The sequence below is a fragment of the Mastigoproctus giganteus genome, chromosome 1, assembly GCF_048544385.1.
Source record: "Mastigoproctus giganteus isolate SK-2022 chromosome 1, ASM4854438v1, whole genome shotgun sequence".
NCBI classification, from domain to species: domain Eukaryota; kingdom Metazoa; phylum Arthropoda; class Arachnida; order Uropygi; family Thelyphonidae; genus Mastigoproctus; species Mastigoproctus giganteus.
Window position 1 is genome coordinate 255,598,843 of NC_143575.1, and position 23,682 is coordinate 255,622,524.

General features: G+C 36.1%; 1 protein-coding gene across 2 annotated transcripts in view; it reads right to left on the reverse strand.

Moving 5' to 3' along the window:
- LOC150091800 (guanine nucleotide exchange factor DBS-like) overlaps positions 1 to 23,682 on the reverse strand; it is a 307,604-nt gene that overhangs the window by 11,608 nt on the left and 272,314 nt on the right. For both annotated transcript variants that reach the window (XM_090385772.1, XM_090385768.1), the window contains 3 exons: positions 17,651 to 17,729; positions 17,351 to 17,438; positions 9,136 to 9,355 (listed from right to left, as the gene is read on the reverse strand). In XM_090385772.1, coding sequence (XP_090241898.1) covers positions 9,136 to 9,355; positions 17,351 to 17,438; positions 17,651 to 17,729 — 387 coding nt within the window. The remainder of the gene's footprint in view (positions 1 to 9,135; positions 9,356 to 17,350; positions 17,439 to 17,650; positions 17,730 to 23,682) is intronic.

A 23,682-nucleotide genomic window follows, 5' to 3' on the forward strand; every position in this document is an offset into this window, starting at 1 on the left:
CAAAACCGGTTTTTATTATGTTTTATTATCAAATTTACCTAAGAATCATAAGATTAGATTTTAAAAACGTAAATAGAATATAGTCCACTTTTTTCTATTAATTTCTGTGTCAACTTTTCTCTTCTACTTCAGGGGATGTCTATTTTTTCTTCCCCTTATCTTCTATCCAACTTTCCCTTCCTTTCCCTTCCAATCCCCATACTTTTCATTCTTATTTCCACTTCCTTTCCCCCAAATACCCTGGGCTCCCATGATTGCCTGATAGTCCCAGTAAGAGTTTCAGCTAAAGGATTGTCCCTGGCACACCCCCTCATGGCCAAGGTTGGGAGTCAGGAGGCAGGGAACCAGGTGTCCCCTGGCTGCGAAATCACCAGGTGCTGGCACTCAACATAACAACACACATACATTACACTTGCCGACCTAGGCTTTTGCCTTTCAGATGCTACAGCAGCATATAGGGGAAACTCTGGAGACTGCAATAAAAACAAACACACCTTGACCTTGCCCCATCAAATTTTGTTAAAAATTTGAAGTTATGAATGCAAATGAGCATGTTGGAACATGAATTGGCAGACAACCAGAGAAAAGTTTAAGATTAATTGCTGTGCTTTGTGTAGCAAGTAGCACTTGGTGTGTAGTGGCTGCATGTGCAGTCCGGCTATTTAATAGCCTCACCTCGTACATTTAAATGATGAAAGTATAAGCATGTTTTTGAATGTCAGACTCAGTTCTGAAGGAGAAATCAAGTGCACACCTATTTAGATACTCAACACAGATGTAAAATTTACATGCAATAAGTTGCCATTAACAGCTTGCTTGGAAAAAAACAGGCACTGAAACTCACACCAAGACACAGGAACTTTTAAGGAATATTCTCTATCATGTGCAAAATTATTTGGCAGTCCATTTCAAAGAAAGCACGGTTGAACATTTCAAAGAAAATGTTCAACCATGTGCTGGAGAGTCGGTGTAAACTAAATATTTTGCAGATGGATGAACAGTCAAAGAATTCTCTCTTTTATTAAATTTTCTTTGATAAAAGAGAACCTTATCTATAATTATTGTATAGATAAGGGCTGCACTACTGGACAGCATTATCCTGATATTCCAAGACACCTTATGTGACCTCTTAGAATATTAGCAAAATGGTACTGAATTATGCGGCACCTCTGTAGCCAGGAGCAGCAGAGCATAGCACACGCTTCTTGTTTAGACCGAGGTTCGAGCCCATGCCCACCAAACACAGAGGATGCGGTAAGGTCAGGGAATGACCACCGTATATCCCCGCAGCAATGTAGCCTTAGTTGCTAATGCTCCTAAAAACCAAATAACAAAAACTGAATTATGCCATAATTTTACAAATATAGATCCATTCGAAGAAGGCCGAATTTCACCAACTAAAGGCAGACACTGCATTGTTAAATGGAAATGGGTGTAGTCTGCATGCTTGTAAATCATGCAAGCTACATTGGAGAAGTGGGCACTGAATTGATGAGCCCTTCATACTATTTACAGTTCCACAAAAGTTGTTTTTTTTTGTGTCAGATGCAGTTTTATAATTCAGTTATGGGTATTCTGAATAGGATCCCTAAAGCAGTCTTCAAGTTGGTGTTTCAATAGTAGATACAACATTGAGAATGGGTGCACTGAATTAGAGAGAGAGAAAATTCAAGTATATTGTAACCTACATAACGGGGATGTCAGGGACAACTTTGATACCTGTGTTATGGCCAAAAATAAAATTTACCCCTTTTTTAAAATAAATAATCAATAAATGACATGAGCTATTAAGCAAACATTCTTAATATAAGGCAAATGTCATTTGTCATTTTCTTTTCTTTTCATTTTTTTTGGATTAGAGTATTGGATACCCATGCCATCCCACAGATATACTTTAAATTGTGAACAGCACACAAGCAACAGTATATTAATTAAGAAGAACAATAATTGCAGCCAATAACAAAAACTAATTTTTGCACTTTGTATTAAGCTGCTCACCAGTTTGCTATTCTAAATAAAATTTCATAATTATTTTTTTATTATATCTCTAGTTAAGAAGAGGTAGGGAAAACTGCAATTAAAATTCTCAGATAGATAACTCTGGTATAAAAAATTTTCTCTATAGCCAAACATACTGCTGAAAAACAGTACTACAGTCAGTCCTCGTACAGCACAACAGTTGCGTTCCTATAAACCCTCGTGCAATGCAAAATCGTGCAATATAAATAACAGATCCTATGAGAAAAATAGGGTTAGGTGCTGACCACCCAAGATTGAACACACATTTGTAACCAAAACATTACCAAACACAATAAATAATCATAATAAAATACTTACGTATTTTATTACAACTATTATGTAATAAAATATTGCTAATGCTTTTGCTTTTATCATAAGCAAACTTGTTCTTTGTTTGATTTTCTATCCAAACATATGACAGCCATTCCATCTCTTCCAATTCTTTGTGTCTTGATCTAATGGATTTTATTACACTTTGAGTTGTTCCTGCTATGAAAGTTGTTTTTATTTTCTCTGCATTCTTTCTAATTCTCGGCGTTGCCTTATTTAGGCCTGTAGCACGTGCAGTATCACATGTTCTTTCATTTTGCTCAAAGTATTTCAGAATTTCATCATATTTTTTTCTCTAAGGACAGAGGTGGACTATCCTAAACCTTATCGGGGAAACCCCGGTGGACCGGAGGCCACTGTGATTTTGGCCATAAACACTAGTATGAGGCTGCTACAAATTTTCCCCAATAGGAATTTTTGACGAAGTCCACCTCTGTCTATCCGTATTGCTTTTCTTTTTCTCTCTGAATCTGTAGTGTCTTCACCAGGATGCTTCCTTTTCACACCTTTTAAGTATTTTACTCATTTTTAGGGAATAAAGCACAATTACAAAATGAGGAGGCATGCTTGATACACATAAACAAAGCTGGATCGTGTAGCAACTGAATAAACAAAACCGTAAAGGTAGAGACATACTATTAACACCTCACTAGCTCACATTCTACTAAAGCACATTTTTGGAAGTCACTATCATAAAACAAAAACAATTTACAGTTGCATTTCTGCTAGTGGAATCTGTTATAAACTGGTAGTAAACTCGATCTAAATGCATTTGCAATAATAACGATAGCTGGAGTTGTGTCGGTTTTTACGTTATTATGGTGAAATGTGTTTCCCCTTCACTGATATAAAAAACAAAAATACATTTTCAGAATCTTCTCTTCATTCCTATCGTGTTACGTTCAGTTGGGGTGATTCTGCATTGGACTGCCATTTCTTGTAAACACAAAGGCAAATTGTGCATAAGCGAATTCGGTTCATGTTATATACGATATCATTCCCCTATTTATAAATTGTGTATGATCGAATTTGTGTAGTGTAAACACGTGTTATACGAGGGCTGACTGTAGTTTACCTCTCAGAGATATAGATGTTTACTTTAGCCAGCTTCTGGTTAAAGTGAACTTAGCGTGTGTGTGTGTGTGTGTGTGTGTGTGTGTGTGTGTGTGTGTGTGTGTGTGTGTGTGTGTGTGTGTGTGTGTGTGTGTGTGGTATGGGTGTTTAATGGCGCACAAGCTGCTGTGGCTATATTGCACCTATTCATAGGAATTTTGAAGGAAAAAATAAATAATAAATAATTAATATGAAGACAGTTCAATCTCATTTCATGTCAGAAACTAATCATAGTCGTTTATACATTCCTATTTGTTTCAAATAACAGAAAAGTTCATTAATATTTGTGTCTTCACCAATGATATCATTTAATGTTATCCGTTTGCAGAGATTAGCCAGAGAATGAAATTTTGAAGTTCGATGTTGTCAATAATGTGGACAGTCAATCAAAATATGTTTGACTGTTAGATGCTCAGAGCACTGTGAACACTGAGGAGGATCATCACTTGTGAGTAGATGGAGGTGAGTCAAATGAGTATGTCCTATTCTAATCCTTGTGAGTACCACTTCTTCTTGCCGAACTGTCTGAAGGCACGAGTGCCAAAATTTTGGGTACTTTTTCAACTGGAAAAGTTTATTATTTGTTTGTTTATGCCATAGCTCTATCCACTGTGCATGGTATGCTGTTTGAATTATAATATTATAATCAGAAACTGGAATAAAGACAGAGGTTAAGTCTAAGGATGACGGATTTTTAGCAGAAATATCAGCCGGCTCATTCCCTTTAATGTCTGCATGTGCTGGAATCCAGCAAAAATTCACTCGTTGCTGACGATCTTCAATTTTCAACAGAAAATTTCTGATTTGATTTAAAACAGGGTGATCCTTAGGAGAGGGATTCTGCATTGCTCTAATTGAGCTGAGAGCTCAGTGTAAACTAAATATTTTGTAGATGGGTGAAGAGTGAAATTTTCTAGAGCTAATTGTATTGCATATAATTCTGCTGAAAAGCTGCTATACTCAGGTGGAAGAGAAGCTGATATGATAGCAGAGGGAAACACTGCTGCTGCTGCTGCTCCAACAGTTGAATCAGATTTGGAACTATTAGTATATATCGGTAAGAAGTCAAAATAGTTTTGAATATGGCTAGCATGGAGTTGTTGCACATTCGGAGTGGGTAGACGATTCTTTCCCCATTGGAGAAAATAATTATCGCGGGTCGGTTGAGAAAGGGAATCCATTGTGGGTGAGAATAATTCTTTATCTGCTGCCTACTGTGGAGAGGAACATTCTAATTTTGTGATATTTCAAGGAGCCGTAGGCCTGCTGGTCATATTTTATTTGGTTTATTTCTATAGAGATTGTGAAATGGTGGATTAAAGAGATATGGCTAAATGGGGTTCAGAGAACAGTTTTGCATTCTGACTGCATATTTAAGTAGTAACATTTTTCTGTGGAGGTACAGAGGGGGCTCAAGGGCTTCAATATATAGACTATAGGTTGGAGATGTCCTATAAGCACCAAGAGCAATACGCAGCACATTGTGTTGTACAGGATCGAGCCAGTGCAATACACTCTTTCAGGCAGAATCGTAGACTGGGGAACCGTAATCCAAACAGGATCTAATCAGTACTCTATATAAGAGCAGCAAGGTTGTATGATCTGCTCCCCAAGACAGAGCAGATAGAGCTCTTAGCATGTTCAGCTTTTTTAGACAGGTAGTACATATTACTTTAATGTGCTCAAAAAAGTTTAACCTGCTGTCCAATACCAATCCCAAGAATCTAATATTGTTGGCAATCGGGATGGTGGAATTCAATATCTGAAGTTCAGGGTCTATATGTAATTTACGTATTGCAAAAGTGGATCACAATTTTTTTTTCTGATTGGAAAGACGATATCCATTGAACTCAGCCCATATTTGTACTTTATTGAGGGACATCTGCAATTGCCGTTCAATAGATCTCATGCTCTGAGAATGGCAAGAAATAGAGAGATCGTCAGCATAAAGATAGGCTTCCACAGTTCTTTTTGTATGGAATTAATTCTATTTGGAAGTTCTTTTGTAATGGAATCAATTCTAAGGGCAAATAGGGTTGTGCTCAATACCGGCTCCTGTGGTACTCCTTCCTGCGAGAATGTAGAAGAAAAGGAATTTTGGTATCGAACCTGGAAAGAGCAGCTCTGGAGGAAGTTCCTAATAAATATAGGCAGGTTGCCTTGTAGACCAAGATTATGTAGGTCACTGAGAATGCCATACCGCCAGGTAGTATCAAATGCCTTCTCTATATCAATGGAGACTATGACAAGGTGTTCGTTTTTCACAAAGGCATTGCGAATTTCAGATTTGGCCTTGATCATCAGATCTAGGAAGGACCTATTTTTGCAAGAGCCATGTTGACAATTACTCGGTAGATGTTGAGTTTCAATGATCCAGGTGAGTCGACTGTGGATCATTTTTTCAAGAATTTTACCAACACAACTTGACAGAGAGATTGGCCTGTAACTATTAGGACTGGAGAGATCTTTTCCAGGTTTCCAAAACACCAAAACTGTAGCATGGTGCCAAGAGGTTGGATAAATATTTTCCAGGAAGATCCGGTTAAAGAAGACTAACAGCATTTGTAAGTTTTTCTCATCGAGATGCTGCAGCGTGACATAATATATGCCATCTGGCCCAGCGGCACTGTTTCGTGTCATTCTGATGGCTTGTAAAAGTTCACAATATTTAAGAGGCTGATTATACGGAAGTGACAGTGAGGTTCTAAAGTTGATGGGTCTCTGTTTGGTGGCGGTCTTAATTTTTTGGAAATTGGGAGTGTAGTTTGATGCAGCTGAGACTTGGGCAAAGATTTTGCCCAAGGCATTTGCTATATCTAGAGGACCAGAGAGTTCTTGCCCATTGTATGAAAGAATTGGGGAAGGGATGATTGGAAACCTCCCAGAGAGCTGCCTAATTTTCTTCCATATTAATCTGGAGTCGGTATTTCTGTTGATAGTACATGCAAACCGAGTCAGAGAATCTTTCTTGGCTTGCCTTTGAATGAACCGTGCTTTTGCCCTTAGCTTCTTGTAGCTAATTAAATTAGCTGTTGTTGGAAATCTACGAAATATATTGAATGCTTTATTTCTTTCCTTCTTTGCTTTCGTGCACTCTTCGTTCCACCAGTAGTTGAAGTGCTGTCGGGTTGGGGGATTTGATAATGGAATTGAGAATTTAGCTGCAATTAAAAGATGGAATGTGATATAATCAGTTACTTTTTCGATACGCTGTAGTTGAATAGTTTCTTTGTCCAGAGTGATTGCTGATTGAAATTGGCCCAATTGGCTTTAGAAAATTTCCATTTCCTGCAGGGTTGGTCTAATGGTGGTTGTGTAGTGAGCAGGTTACAAACAATTGGAAAATGGTTACTGCCCATGAGATCATCCATAGCAGACTATTGAATGACTGGAAACAGTATCGGGGAACAAATCAAGAGGTCAACTGCAGAAGTCTGTCCAGTAGGTAACTGTATATGAGTGTGTGCACCGCTATTAAGAATGGTGAGGTTTTGTTTATCTAGTAAAGTTTCAATCAGTCTGCCTTGTCTATCTAATTTAGAGGATTCCCATACAGGGTGGTGGTGGCCATTAAAATCCCCTAGCAAGCAAACAGGATAGGGTAGCTGTTTTAGAAGTTCTTCAAGATCATTATAAGAATAGGTATAATTTGGTAGGAGATAGACTGATACTAGTGTAAATGCAATCTGAGTAATCAGACGCACAGCAACGGCTTCAATTTGGGTTTGGAGAATGATTTGGCTAGCAGGGATCTTTGAGTTAATCAATATAGCTACACCACCACGAGGAGAATTGGATGTATTCTGATCTCTTCGATAGATTGAGTAGTTTTTTATGGATACAGAAATCTGATTAGGTAAATAGGTTTCCTGCAGACAGAAACCCACTGGAGAGTAGCGTCTAATTAAGTACTGAATGTCATCAATGTTGCCACGAAAGCCTCTACAATTCCACTGTAAAATATACAGCATTATTTGAATTTAGAAGAAGCTGTATCTGATGTAGCTGTCTTCTGGCTTTGATTTATCTCTTTTTGGAAAGGTAGGGTCCATATCTTCTTCTTCCACAAATATTTCCAGAATTGGATCTTCTTGTTTGGATGAATACTCTGGATCCATCGATGTCTCCTGAATAATCTTTTTTGAAGATGAACTAGGATTATTTGAAGTAGTAGCAATCACTGGTGGAGGAGGAGATTTTACTGAAATCATAAGAGGCATATTACTTGCTTGGTCTGAGTGCTTCAGGGTATTGGACTCTTGCTGAGAGAAGACAGCTCGAGCCCAGTCAGAGATTGATATGTTAGATGGAACGGTAACATCAGTTTGCGTGGCTATTGTCTGATATTTTTTTGCAATACTGGCATAGGTACGGTTAGGTATACTGGGTGCAATTAATTTTCTTGCTTCCTGATAACTAACTTTGTTTTCAACTTTATATTTTACAATTTTTTCTCCATTTTCTATCTCTCACATGTTTTAGAGTAAGCAGGATGGTTACTTTTGCAGTTGGGACAGGTCATTTCTTTCGCTGAACAATCATTTTGACTGTGATTGGAGGATCCACAGTTGGGACAAGCTGGGTTCCCTCTGCACGCCATTTGAGAGTGGCCATACTTTCGGCATTTATAGCATCTCAATGGATTGGGAATATAAGGATGAATGCAACAAAGTCGCTATCCTGCTTTTACTGATGAGAAAATTTGGACTGTTAAAAGTGAGAATTATATTTCTGGAGGGTGTAAGTATATTGTCCCTTTTAGTCAATTCGTTTGACAGCAATTATTTTGTTCCTGAAGCTCTTCTTTAATTTCTTCCTCTGTCACATTGAAAAGGTCCCAACTAGATATAACACCCTTAGATGTATTTAGGGTTGCATGGGGAGTTAACCTTCACTGGAATTTTAGCAAAGTTTGTCATTTGTAAGAGTTTTTCAGAATGACTGCAGTTTCTACAAGTAAGTCCCCTGATTGCAGTCTCTTAACCATCTTGGGAGACCCTGCAATACTTTCCAAGTGTTTTTGGATTAAAAAACGGGGATAGCTTACTAAGAGGCTGTTCTGATAATGAGTGCATTATTAAGAATGCAGGAAACTCAGTTACAGATGAAATGGTTTTTAACCTCTTTGGTTGAGATGAGTCATGCTCATTTTCTGTCTCTGCCCTACAACTTGTGGGTTCTAAAGATGGAAACATTGAGTTCCATATTGGCTCCTTTTAGCCCTTGGCAGATGAACTTTTCTGCCAAGGTTACCGGCCCCGCCACAGGCAGGCAGGAGCAGTGCCTGGAGTGACCAAGCAAAATTAGTAGGAGTTAGTCTATTACATATGAAAAATAAAGAAAGGTTACTTTCCTTTCTTGCTCTCTACCAGTACTTTTGATACAAGAGCTACTATTAAACAAAAGGATTTTCTAAAGAGAGGAACGTAAAAAGAACTAGATTTCGCCTTTCAGAAAGTCGCAGTGAAAGCACAAAGAGAAATCGCTCAGTCACAATCGCTTGGCACCCAGGGCCAGTGAACTAGCAGTTCCATCATACAGTCCATGATCATCCCAACAGAAACTACATTATAAAGTCTGCAATGTAATACCCTTTTTCCTTATACACAAATTGAGAATATTTTATCTAATTTCCTTATTTCTAATAAACAAATGAAAAGTTTTAAAATTAACCTCAAATGCATTGCTATAGATATCTCCATCTTCATCTTCATCCTGAGATAATTCTTCTGTAGACCACCCATCTTCCTGGTTGTCTATATGAGGTCTCTCTTCTCCTGGTGCATCAGAAATAGGAAGCAAAGAACATTCTAATCGGTCATCATTATTGTCATTATTATTAGTAGCTGGAGAATTATCCAATGTATTATTACATCTGACCATATGAAAAGCCCTATAAAAAGAAAAGAGAGTTTATATGATCTGATCCACTCCAGTCTACAAAAAATTATAATCTGGAAAAGAATAATAAAATCAAATTTAGATGAGGGTAGATTTTTTTGCAATACTGGTATAGGTACGGTTAGGTATACTGGGTGCAATTAATTTTCTTGCTTCCTGATAACTAACTTTTGTTTTCAACTTTATATTTTACAATTTTTTTCTCCATATATATATATATATGGAGAAAAAAATTGTAAATATATATATATATATATATATATAGAGAAAGAGAGAGAGAGAGAGAGAGAGAGAGAGAGAGAGAGAGAGAGAGAGAGAGAGAGAGAGAGAGAGAGAGAGACAAAATGTGATTTTTATTGGATATATTATGTAAAGTTAAAAATTAAAAAAATATAACAATGCCAAAAAATACCAGCAGTCTATTGTTTTGTGTTTCCAGTTGGTTGTTGTTACTTGCTATTTTCTTCACAGTTTTTGTCTATTTCATTTGGCTATAAGCATTCCAAGATCCATATCTCCTTTTATTTTATGTTATGCAGTATGAATACATATAGATCCACATCAATATAAATTAATTGAATGATATTCTAAGATCTATAGATCAATGATTCTTTCATTCCTGTTTTATATAAGCATGAATTTGTCTTTTACATTTTACAAATTCTTCACCAAACTTTAAAAATACTGGCTTAATGTTCACCAAAATTGAACATTTATTTTGTGAGCATACATGCTAGATCAAAATAATATATGTTAAATTCAGTTTAATGGTGAGAAAATAAACTACAGATAATTGAAAAACACAGATAATACAAACTTATTTAAAATTGCACGCACGCCAGTAAATTAAAACCTCACACACAAAAGGTATTAGAATCTATGGCCTTAGTATTGTGCATGGGTTGAAGGTTGAGAAGTTGAAAGAAGGTGCTTGTTGACTTGAATTTTTGCAGATTGTAATTTTCAGGAAATGTGTGAAAGGAGGTTGTTCCAGAAAGCTGAAGTTGATGTGATAAATGAAGCAGAAGAAGAAAAGTTGGTTCTGTGAATTTGAAGAGTAACTGAATGCTGACTGGTTGTAGCATATGGTAACTGAGCATAGAGTAACTATTCAGTTACTCTATGCTGTAGCATAGAGTAACTGAATGCTGACTGGTTGTAGCATATGGTTGGACTAGTTTGAGCGAGAGCGAGAGAGAGAGAGAGAATTATAGAAGCTAATTCAGAAGAAGAGTGCCTGTGGAAGTATCTACAGAAAAGGCATGCATTAGAAACAGAATGTCTATGAGACAGGGAATACAGACTTTGTAAGAGATCAGTCATTAAATAACCCAACTGCCCTCTTTTGAATGGCATTCTAGAAGCACCAAAAGAGGTTATGGGGCACAGCCCCAGGTTTGAGAACAATATTCCATGGTAGGGTGGATTTTACATTTGTACAGCACAAACAGCTGTTTAGAAAAAAAGGTTACACCGAGAACAAAAGAGAAAAATCAAGTTTTTTTAAATTCGGCGGAAGCAATATTTGTGATGTGCTTATGTAAAGAGAGATTAGAAGTCAGGGTAATCCCTAATAGAGATATGTTATCTTGTCTGGAGAGGAGTGTTATCAAAGATAAGCATAGGAGCAGAAGAATCCTGTTTTTAAGATATGGGTTTTAGAAGGATTCAAATTAACTGAGTTATATATGCTCCACTGGAGATGAGCATTTAAAGAATTGGTGGTGGACATTCAAGAAGCTGAAGCTATTTGTGCAGGGCAAGAATTCTCAACATTGGTGGAATCCATATTGGCAATCATTGATCAGATTGAAGATTTCAAGTTGGTGGTTAATGTATTTCTCCATTACTCTGGAAAGAATAGCAGTAAGTGCAATGGGATGAAAACTGGATGGGAGGGATTTGTCACCCTTTTTAGGAACTTGCTGCTGAATACAAACAAATTTCCAAGCAGAAGGAAAAACAACAGTGGAATAAGAAGGCATAAAAAGGGAACAAGGAACAGGAATAAGCTCAGGTTTTGAGAACAAGTGGAGAAATATCATCAAGACCTTGAGCTTTCTTGGCATTGTTGTTCAAAATTCTTCTGGCATTATTTTGATGGAAGACCACAGGAAGCATTAAATTCGGTGAACTGGGAATGATAGGAGGTGGTTTACCAAGATCGTCAATACAAGAGTTAAAAGAAAAGCAGGATGCCAGTAAGTTTGGCTGAGGTGGCAAAAGAACCATCAGGTTTTAAAAGATGTGGGAGTGCAGATGTTCAGAAGCCGTGGCCAATAGCCTTGGCAAGAAGCAACTTTTTGTACTCTTAGCCTGTTCGGAATCTAGTTTGGACTGATTAATAATTGCTTTACAACTGCTGCAAGCTTTTGGTGGAGGCAGAAAATAAAGTGAAGATTTGGATATGAGCCAATTATGATATGCAATGTTCTTATCTTGAACAGCCTTAGTGCATTTATTGGAAAACCAAGGTTTAGGTAAAGGACAAGATTTTAAGGTGGAGTGTGGAATTAAGGATTTCATCCTATAAGAAAATTTAATTTAAATGGTCCAAGCAAACATTAATATTAGATTTAAAACAGTAATCTAACCAAGGAAAAGAAGAACAGAAACCTTGAAGATCTTCTCATTTTGCATTTGCAATCTTGTAATTCCAAACAATATAAGGCTGAGAATGACCACAAGAGAAAGACTCCACTGGTGATGATACCATCACTAAATTGTGATCTGAAGTGCATAGAGGACCACACACCCCATCCATATCACTTGGAAGGGTTGTTCAAGAGTGTTGGCTGTGTGATTGCATTGTCTGATATTATGGTAGGTAAGTGAATAATCTGTGCTAGATCATTAGTAACTGCGAAAGCCTCAGCATCTCGACCAGCCAAGTCTGTGTGACTAGAAAACTGAAGTAAGCTGGAGTTGTGAATGTTAAAATCAACAAGGAAAATTTTCATTGTTAGGAAAGTTGGATTGGAGTAAATTGAGTTTCATAGAAAGGAAATCAGTCAAAGAGTTCCAAATGATTATCAAAGTTGGGAGAACAATGGCGGCAACAGATGAATATGACAATGGAGAAGAGAGATTTTAAGCCAGAGAAGATTGAAAAGAGGAGATTACAAATTACAAGTCTCTGACAGCAGATATTACAGTGGACATATGCACAATCACCACTTTTGAAGTGAAAGGTATCAGAGTGAATAATTAGGACAATAGATGATCAGTGGTGGAATCAACATATAATTGGGATTCTGTAAGGAAAAGGAAATGGACATCATTGGGATTGAGACTGAGACTACATATATTTGTGAAATGAACACAGAATTATTTCTTCTGATTCTCCTTAATTTTTTAATTATTTTAAATTTTTCTCCTAAAGTTTTTCTTTATCTAACTGCAGTTTGAATTTTCCTGCCCAATATGTCACTCTACTGAAATCCTATTGTCCCATATAGTACAGCAAAGTTTCATTACACCAGGGTATCAGGCTGTGATGCACACCTTCACTCTTTTCTTCTCCATCCTCTCTACTCAACTTTATTTCTTGTTTTGATGCAATAACAAAGTCTGATCACTCATATGCTGAATGCCATGTTCAAAGTTCTCCTCACTGAACTGTTCAAACCCACTTAAACCATTTATTTATTGCAAGAATTTCACATTTCTTAATTAGGACAAACAATCTAGATTACTACTTCTTTCTATGCAACTACCTCCTTCATAGTATTTCAGTTTTTGACATGAGTGAACAAGAATTATTGTTCTCATGGCAGTCCACACCTGAGCAAAGTAATTTTTTCTTCCATAAATCTATCAAATTATTTTCATCAACAAGTGTTCTAAGAAAGCCAAACCAGCAGTTTTTGCATTCCATATGTAGGAGTAATGGCAAATGATGCAAGAATGCAAGCTTATAAAAAAAAAACACAACACAGTTCACCCATCCATAGTCTCCAAAAATTTGTCTAGTTCTCCCTTGAATTTATTCAATCCATCCACTTCCACAACAACAGATGGAAGCCTGTTCCAACAATCAACCACCACTGGCTGAAGGCAAAGTTCCACACATTTATCCTGCAACCATTCTTACTCAACTTGAATTTATGACCCCTCATGTATGGAATCTCAGCAAGTGGAAGAATACCATTAACATTCAGCTTACACAATCCATTCAAGGCTTTAAACATCTCAACCAGATCTCCTCACAGGTGCCTAGTCTCAAGATGCTGCAATTTTCAGAACCGAAGCCTTTCTAAGTAAGAGCACCCTTTTGTTCCCTTCACCAATCTGGTTGCCCTTCTATGCACCTGTTCCAGCAGATCTACATCCTTCCTGTGAGGCCTCCAGACCTGTATACAGTACTCAAGATGAGGCCTAATCATGGCCTTATACAAAGGGATAATCACCTCTTTATCCCTGCTAGCACAGTTTCTGTATATCATTGACAAAATCCCATGAGCTATCCTGGCAGCATATCTTCACATCTGTTATGCATGTCTGTTCTAAAGTAAGCTATATTTTCTTTCATTAATATTATCAGAGCTTGATTCATGGGCATTACCATTCAGTTTCCAATCCTCTTCCCCCACTGTCCACTTACAGCAATTTCATGAATGCCGTATCGTTGCTCAAATCTAGTCAGCCATCCAAATGACGCATTAAAATTTCTAATCCAAAGACTTTATGAAAGAACCTTGCTTTCTATGCATACGTAGGGCCAGAGGTAGGTGTCCTTCGGCTCATTTCTGGTTGAGTCACCAAAATACTGCACCATCCATTTCTTTGAATGAAGATTTCTATACAGTTTTCTATTTTGAAAGTCCATGAGATTTCAGTGTAAAGTCAACCAACTTAGTGTTGTTTTTTATATTTATAATACAATAACATTTGTACACCTATAACTGACCATAAATCACTCTAATTCCTATCAACAGATCCCAGAGAACCTGGAAACTAACTACTAGAAACATAACTGAGTAGAATTGTTGGGAGGTTTTCCTCAATCTTTTCGGTAATAAATACTGATAGATCACCCTCTCATCACAATACCACAGTCAGTTTAAATGATGACAGGCTTTTAACAGTAGGCAATGAATTCAGTGCTCATGAGCATTGTGAACTAAACTAAACTAAACTAAAGGCTTGAAGAGCACCCAAACAGGCACTGATGCTTACAAGCACCACAATGAGAATGCCTCATGTAGATTAATGCCACACAGAAAGCTATATTTATTGATAAATCTAGAAAGGACTGTCCATCAGTTCAACTATGGTAGGCTCTTATGTATAACATCCAAGAATGTGCTAATTTTAATGCAATAACTTGATGATAATATTCACAAACCAATAACAGAATAATTTACTTGACTAATCAGACACCAGAAACAAGGAATGTAAAGCTGCTTTACATTCCTGACTCAACAGATTCAAACTGTAGTACTCTACATTTGTCAATGTTAAACGTCATTTGCCACCTCTCAGCCCATCTGCTCAACTTTTCTAGATCCTGTTACAGCAGTGTACTGTCATTAACAACCCTGCCAACCTTCATATCATCTGCAAACTACATCATAGTTTGTGACTACATCATAGTATCCAAACAAGACTTCCCCTTAACAAACCCATGCTGTGTCCAAACTATAATTGAAGTCTTGTCTAGATGATCCTGCAATGCTTCTTTAACCAGTGCCTCCATTAATTTCCCTGGAACAAAAGTTAAACTAACAGGTCTGTAATTACCTGTGTTTCTCTTTGATCCTCCTTTGTGGATTGGGATCACATTTGCACATCTCCAGTCCATGGGTACCTCCTCTGAGTTCAGGGAAGCTCTCATAATTATGGCTAAGGGTTTGCTTACTTCCTTTGCTGCCTCCTTTAATATAACTGGATTCCATCCACCCCAGGTGCCTTTCTTATGTTTATCTTCAACAATTTCTCCTCCACTTTCCTCTCAGTTATTACAAGATTATCTAGCTTACTGCCAGAGTTGAATACAACTCTGGCATTCCCCTCCCTGAATAACTCATGTGTGAATGTAGATGCAAAATATTCATTTAGTTTGTTAGCTACCTGAGCAGGATCATCAACAGTTGAACCATTGGTCAAGTGGACCAATCTACATATGGGAAGCAGTAATCCCAGAGTAACGTATCAACTCTGGGGTACCACACTGACAGTGGTAGAGAATGAAAAGGACCTGGGGGTAATTGTACAGGCATATATGAAGTTTTCTGAGCAGTGCAGACAGTCTGCAAGAGTAGCTCGTGGCGTCTTGTCAATGATATACAAGAATTTTTTTAACAGGAATAAGGAGGTGATTATCCCCTTGTATAAGGCAATGGTCAGGCCACACCTTGAGTACTGTATACAGGTCTGGAGGCCTCATTTTAAGAAGGATGTAGAGCTGTTGGAACGAGTACAGAGAAGGGAAACAAGATTAGTGAACAGAACAAAGGGTTGCTCTTACGAAGAAAGGCTTAAGTTTTGTAAATTACAGTGTCTGGAGACTAGGCACCTGTGAGGTGATCTGATTGAGGTGTATAAAGCCTTGAATGGTTTGAGCATGCTCAATTCTGATGGGATTCTTCCTCTTGCTCAGAATAATCACCTGTGAGGGCATAAATTCAAACTGAGGAAACACGGTTGTAGGCTAGATGTGCAGAAGTCTGCCTTTAGCCAGCGGGTGGTTGATTGCTGGAACAAACTTCCATCTGTCATTGTAGAAGTTGATAGCTTAAATAGATTCAAGGCAGAACTTGACAAACATTTGCAGCGAGGGGATGGGTGAAATAAGGGTTTTTTTTTTTTTTTTTTTTTTTTTGGCTAATGCTTGCTTTATAAGCTTGCTTTCTTGCATCATGTGCCCTTGCTAATGCTAATACTTCCTTGCACCATATAGCTAATAATAATAATAACTGAGAAAAGACAGTTGTAGAAAAGATGTGCAGAAATTTGCCTTTAACCAGGGTAGTTGATTGCTGGAACAGAGTTCCATCTCTTGTTGTGGAAGTTGATAGCTTAAATAAATTTAAGGCTTAGCTGGAGAAGCATCTGCAGTGAATAGATGAGTGAAATGGGAAGGAGTTTTTTTTGGCTGATGCTGCATAAGCTTGTTTTCTTGCATTGTATGCCTATGCTAATGCTAAATTATTGCTGAATATTTAGAAATAGGGCCTTCTCTGGAAGTAAAATTATTTAACTATAATATAAATTTATTTTATAATTTTGAAACAAAATTTAAATTATAGTAACCATTACTTTCCACTTGTTGTTTGGAAAGTAAAATCTGGTGTAATTTAAATTTTATGTTTTAAGTTCTAAACTAAGCTATATTATTTAATTTAATAATTCTAAATAGCCAATAAACCTTTAGCCAGGAATGCAGTTATTGCCTTTAGTGCTTACATTTGAAACATGCTTTTCAACCACTATATTTGAGAATAATTTACTTTCAGAAAACTATGTAATTAAAAATAAATAGTATCATACTATTCGAATATGAGATTATTGATCAAGAGATGAACATATATAAATCCATGATGATAAAAGATTACATGCTAACAGATTGTTGCCTAAATCTATTTTAAACATATTAACTATACCTTTCAACTAAAGAAGAACCTTTTAAGGTCATATTATGATAATTGATTAGTCCTGTGTTGAAGAATATATAGGCCACTCACAATAAGCTTTAAGCTAGAGCTCATCAGTACATAGAACCAATACCTCCTCCTTCCCTGTTCCATACAGGAAGAGTCAATTCTCATGATGTAACCTTGAAGGGTTCATCTTTAGTTGTAAAAGGTATAATATTACAAAAAAAAAAAAAAAAAAAAAGGAATAAAATAATGTTCCACATATAAAAACTATAAAAGCTGTCTTAAACTATTCCATCTCCATCAAAGGTGACTATTTAATTGTCTACACAACAGTAACAACAAAGCAATGGAATGACATAGTTCAATAAAATTAAATGTATGCTTACTTGATTAGAGACGTTGGAGATTGTGGGCTAGATCCATTCACAACAGTTGTACTCTGAATCTTCTCTGAATATAACTTGATGTTTTCATCTGCAAAAGATGACAAAAATAAATATTAAATTTCTGTATAGAGCATATGTTACCAGCTTTAAATTAAATTTATCTTTACTTATTTCAACTGACAAATTAAATTAATAAGAAAAAATATCATTTATAACACATCTTTCTTTAATTTTTCCCTAATCTATATATATGTTACACATTTAAAACTTTTAAATTATGTAAATTGGGTATCTTCCTACCCTTCAGATGTTCAAACTGCTGAATAAGAACCTTCTTAATTTCTTCCACCCACTTAGTTTTCACCTCTTCAGAAGGAGCCTATAAAAATATATTTTATATAAGTAAATCAAAAGGTTGAGAAGTTAATAATTATAGCTACCATAGAATTAAGTATAAGAATTAAGTAATTCTCCCAAACTTTTCAGTAAAATACTGTAGGGTATTATAGGAAAAAAAACACCCCCTCCCCCGCTCACACACATACACACACACCACTAGCACCACCCATCATATATAAGACTGTTTTTCTTTGTAAGTCAATCATTTGCTGTCTCAAGGAACGTATCACCTTCTGCACTAGCCAACAACAGATGCTATTTGTCAACTTTTTTGTTGAGCAGATATACAATCTTCCTAGATTTTGAACATTAAATCTTTTCTATCACACTAAATTTCTGAGAAAAATGCAAAAACTGATTTGATAATATCCGAATATCAAATAAACAAAACATTGAGTAGTGTATGCAGGTTTGAAGTCCTAATTTTGAGATAATTATAATAACTAACTCTTTGTATTAGTTATTATTACAATGGGTTAATTATTGATATAAAGCAGCATTCCTACAAAGTTTAAAAAAAAAAAAAAAAAGATAAAGAGAGCTTTTCGGGTTGCAAAGTCTCAAGACAATACATTTGCAAAGGGATTTGATCAAGATATTTAAGGCTTTTAACGGCCTGAGTAATAGGGTAACAGGTTAGTTCTTTCATGTGTTTTTTTTTTTTTTGGCAACCAAGGTTTATGCTACATCATTAAAGCAATGGTCTTTAATGCTCACAGCAGAATAAACTTTGCCTCCAAAATGAGTTGTCTTGGTATTGCATTACTTTCAAACAAATGGCTTCACCAAAAGGTTAATTAGCCATTTGTTTAAAAGATGAGACAGTTATGACAGAGTTTCAGGACTTTATCATATTACACCTGTTTTGTGAATACTGTCACTAGAAAACAACTGCTATTTGATGAGGAACTGCTAAGTCCTGAAACAGGCTGTCACAACAGTGTCTCATCCTTTAAAGAAATTACCAAAAGGGACAGAATATTCCTTCAAATGTCTCATAAATTCTGATGCTATAATATATAGTATTAACTACATTATAATACTGAAAATGGGGATATCATTTTTATTTTATGACACAAACTAAAGGATATGTATTTAAAGAGAATAGCCGTAGACTGAATAAAAAAAAAATTCTCTTTTAGCCAAAAGGCTCATTAACTATTAAAGAAGTACTGTTAGCACAGTACTCTTGAAGTTAGTATATACGTAAACTTAAAGGTTGGACAGATTTTCAGGTAAAATCAATGATCCCCCCCCCCCCCTCCAAAATTATTTTTTCACTTTGTTGGATTTTTCTCTCTTCAATTTTCCTTTATTAATATTAAATTACAAAGGCCATTCAAATGAAAACCACAACACCAACAAAACGTGTATTATAAAAAACACTGATCATAATCTTGTGTCAGATTATTGATCAAAATCTGTTCATAACACTGAACACCCACATGCACTTTGGAAAGAGTTAATTTTTAAAATGGCAGCACCTATTGTATCCATGCACCAAGTTAGAGATATGATCTGTAATCTGATTTTGGATCAAGAAGGAACAAAACCTGCTGAAATTTATACTAGAACACTGCCTTGGTATGGTGAAGCATGCATGAATCAACAGCAAGGCTAAGAATGTTTAAGAACAGTACTGAAAGTGTTGATTGTCCTTGACCAGGTAAGGTACATAGTGTGTCATGATACCAGAAGTCATAGCAGCAGTGGAATAACTCATATGAGGAAACAATCACATTATTATTGAAGGAATTGTCATGCAGGATTACTGTTGATTCAGTTCATTAGCAAGGAGTTACACTTTTGAAATTAATGTGCTTGATAGATTCTTCAGTTTTTAATGCCAGAACCAAAGAATTTATAATTTATAAAGAATCTATGGTATAATCTTTGCACTTATACCATAAACTTAATGTGTGTGTGTGGTATAAGTGCAAAGGACATGCCTTCTTAGAACACACAGAACTCAAGATGAATCCTGGGCACATTGTAAACAACAATGTGCCCAGGATTCATCCTGCCAGTAAACAACAGTCAGAAAGTGTTACTCACTACACTTTGTGACCATAAAGGAGTGATTCTGGTATATTACCTGGAGAGAGGAGAAATAGCAATGTGCTACTAAACCTTTTAAAGAAAACAATTCAGAAGAAACATCTGGGGTTTCTGTCCTCAGGTGTGAAGTCTGCAGCATGATATTGTCGCTTCTCATCAGATAATTAAGACAGTGGTGCATGAATCGCTTCAATACCAACTACAAAACTTCTCTTGAGGAATCCAAGAAGTGAAACACTGGAGGAAATCAAATGTAAACAGGAATTACACTGAATAATAAGATGCACAGTTTCTATGTTGTTTTTGAAATATTTAACTTTGCAGTTTTCATTTGAATGACCTCTGTACTAATAATATTGGTCTAAATTATACAAGTATCAAAAAGTATTACATTAAGATATTGAAAAAATTGTGTACTGCTAATATGTGTTGAAGAATTGTGTACTGCTAATAAAAATTTTTCTTAATTCCTACAAGGTCTGTGTCATGAAACAAGTGTTCTGATTTCACAGACACTGAATAGGTTAAACAATTCAAGAATAAGGCGCATTTAGGGCTAGAGCCTCAAGCTGCGAACAAATTTAGACTATGTGACACAATTCAATTTAGACACAATTCAAGAATATAAACGATGCTTAAGATGAATTTGGGTTCCAACAGGATTATGGTTATATTTGAGCAAAGTAATGAAGTGAAGTCTTTTTCCCAGTTTATCACAAGAAAAATTAACATTATCAATTTAAAGTAATTAGAAACTATTTTGGAATAGTTGAGTTTTGTTAAGTAAAGAATCATAACCATTAAATGAGATAATTAACCTCCATACTGGTAACAAATTTTAGTTTTACTGAAACATAACGAAGGCACAAAAGCCCATGATCTGAACCAGTAATCTCAATTTACTAAAACTTTACAGGAGACATTTCAGATCCTCTGTGGATCTCCCTTCTTTGGGCCAAATGGGGGGGTGAGTAAGGAAGCATAGAATATGGATGCCGTCAACTGCCAAAGTACACACGTATACCTTGGCACATCTTGCAAAATGCAGTTTAAAATGGACATCTCAATTAGATTATGATTTAATGGTGCATTAGCATCTAAGGCTATTGTCTCAATTAGAATTGAGACTATGTATACTTCTGAAATGAATTATAATGTTTCTGAGATGGCTAGTTCTTCTCAAAGAAGAGATTGTTCCATTAGTTTTGGCCATTCGTGATATCTTCATGTACATGAGAAAAAACCTGAGGAGGTACATATATGAACTGATGAAATTTTTAGAACATACAGAGCAAGACATGGCCAGCTCCTTAACATAATGCAGCCTCGGTAGTGTTCCCCATACCACACTACTTTGACTTCCTTTAGTTACTTCTGGTAGAGCGGAGACATTAGGATTATGTACTAGCTTTATGAATCATAAAAATTACCAATAGGTTCAGTCTGGTAGATTAACAGTCAATCTAAATGAGCATTGAAGGACACTCAATTAGGTTTTTTTTTTGTTTTTTTTAAACTGTAACCTCAAAAAGTAAGGAATATTACAAAGGCAATACTCCTCGCTTTTGAACAGGTAATATTCCTGTTCAATAAAGAACGATCATAATTTTTTCCATAACTGAGTTGTGGAATTTAAGACTAAACCAAGCTGCATCAAAAATAACCCCAGGGTCCTGAGTAGGATATCATCATTCTTCTCTTTCTTGGTGATTCCTTTCTGCTTTCTCTCTCTCTGGGTAGCTTGGGAATTTTTTTTTTTTTTTTTTTTTAGCTGGTGCAGCATAAGCCTCAGGCTTCCTTGTACCATATGGCTAATAATAATAAAAAATAGCAACTGCATAGTTGACTCACGTGCATGGTAGTCAGTCAAGTTTATGCCTGTTCAGTTTCGCCTACATAACAATGGCTGTGACATGCAAGAAACAGTATTCTACTCATGAATTTTGTTTCTATCTCAACAAACATCAACTGAAGCATATGAAATATTAAAAGTGGCTTATGGTGAATCTATGCTTCCGTATAGCACAGCTTGCTATAGAATGGACACATTTTGAACACAAATTGAATGCTTAAAGATGGACATGATTCAAGCACAAAAATCAATGGTGCTGGAGCTCCGACCACTGTTGTCACCATAAAAACTATTAACACTGCTTCTGTAATCATGAGAGAAGATTGTTGCAAGGCAACTGGCAGAGATATTGAGAATATCAGTAGGAAGCATGCATGGTATTCTCCATGACCATTGGCATATGACATGTGTTTGTGCATGCTGGCTTCCAAGACTGTTCACACCTGAGCAAGTTTGCATGGAGCTTTGTCGGGAGCTGCAATGGATGGTTACTGAAGATGAAGTTCTACACAAGTTGATAATGGCGGATGGGACATGGCTTCATCCTTTTTGACTTAGAGAGTAAGCAACAAAACTCTGTTTGAAAGTCTACATCATTGCCCAACACCAAAAAAATGAAAAAGTTGTGGCTTCTGCTGGAAAGGTTATGGTCATCTCTTCTTTTGGCATTCAAGGAGCAGTTTACTGGCATGTTGTGCGGTACTATAGAATTATACTGCACACTTGTGGGATCACATTCATTGCAAACAGCCACAACTGCACACAGGTGAGTGGATGCTGCATCATGACAATGCAAGACCTCACATTTCTCATATTGTCATTGATTTTTTGTCATTTTTTTATTATTTCCAAAATTAAAGGAGCCACAAGGAAAACATTTCCATTCAATCAGAAGAATGGGAGACAATTCGCAAACACATGTCAAAATATGGCATCCACCATGTTTTTGAGGAATGGCAGAAACTAAGTACAGTTCATCAAATGGGGATTACAGCCACTCCCTGGCTTACGCAATACTCGACTTACGTAAATTCACGCATTTTGCATCCCATAGGAATAAATGGAGGTATCGTGAAAATACTGTAATGTGTACCCAATAACACTGTGTTTTTTTTTTTTTTTTTTGGTAATTCGTTCCAAGACCTTGGAAGTTGAAATTTTTGCTATATAACTAAGCTATTTATCTCTCTAAAAGGTCATTTTTATAATGGAAATTGCACTACACTTTCATCGTTATCATATGTTCCGTTATAAGAATCAATTTTGATATTTTTCACAAACACATTTCTGGAGGTCACTACCATAAAACAATAAAAACAAGTTGCACTTTTTGGTTTATTGGGCTTTTCTGTTAGTGCAATCTATTATAAACAGGCAGTAAACTCAATCTTATTGCATTTGCGATAACAATAACTGGAATTTTGTGGGTTTTTATGTTATGGTAAATCTTCAATCATATAAAAAAACATAAATAAATTTTCAGAATCTTCTCTTCATTCCTATTTACTTACATTAAAGTAAGTGATGAAGTCGCCAGTGCCGATTCTGCAGCTGCAGAGAAATTTTGTGATGCATTGGAAAAAACTCTTTCTAAATCTCCACAGCTCTCAACTTCTGCAGCAGCATGCTTATCAGCTATAGATGCTGATTCTGGCAATGATGCTTGAAAGGTAAAACTTGCTGATGTTATGCCCGTCTCCTCTCTCTTTTTGTAATTTTATAATTTTGAAATTTTTGTAATTTTGTACACTTTTGTAATTTTTCCTGCGCATGAGATAAAAAAATTGAATAAATAATTCTATTTACATGTTCGTCGAACATTTCTTTTTTGCTTCAAATTCAATCAAATTTGCAAGTACTGCATAAGCATTTAGGGAAATTCCGACTTACGCAGAGTTCCACAGAAGGCATCCCTTATGTATGTCAAGTACGTAAGGGAGTGGCTGTACTTTGAAAAGGACCATCAAAATATGGATGATTAATAAAGGTATGTTGTACAAAAAAAATTATAATTATTCTTTAT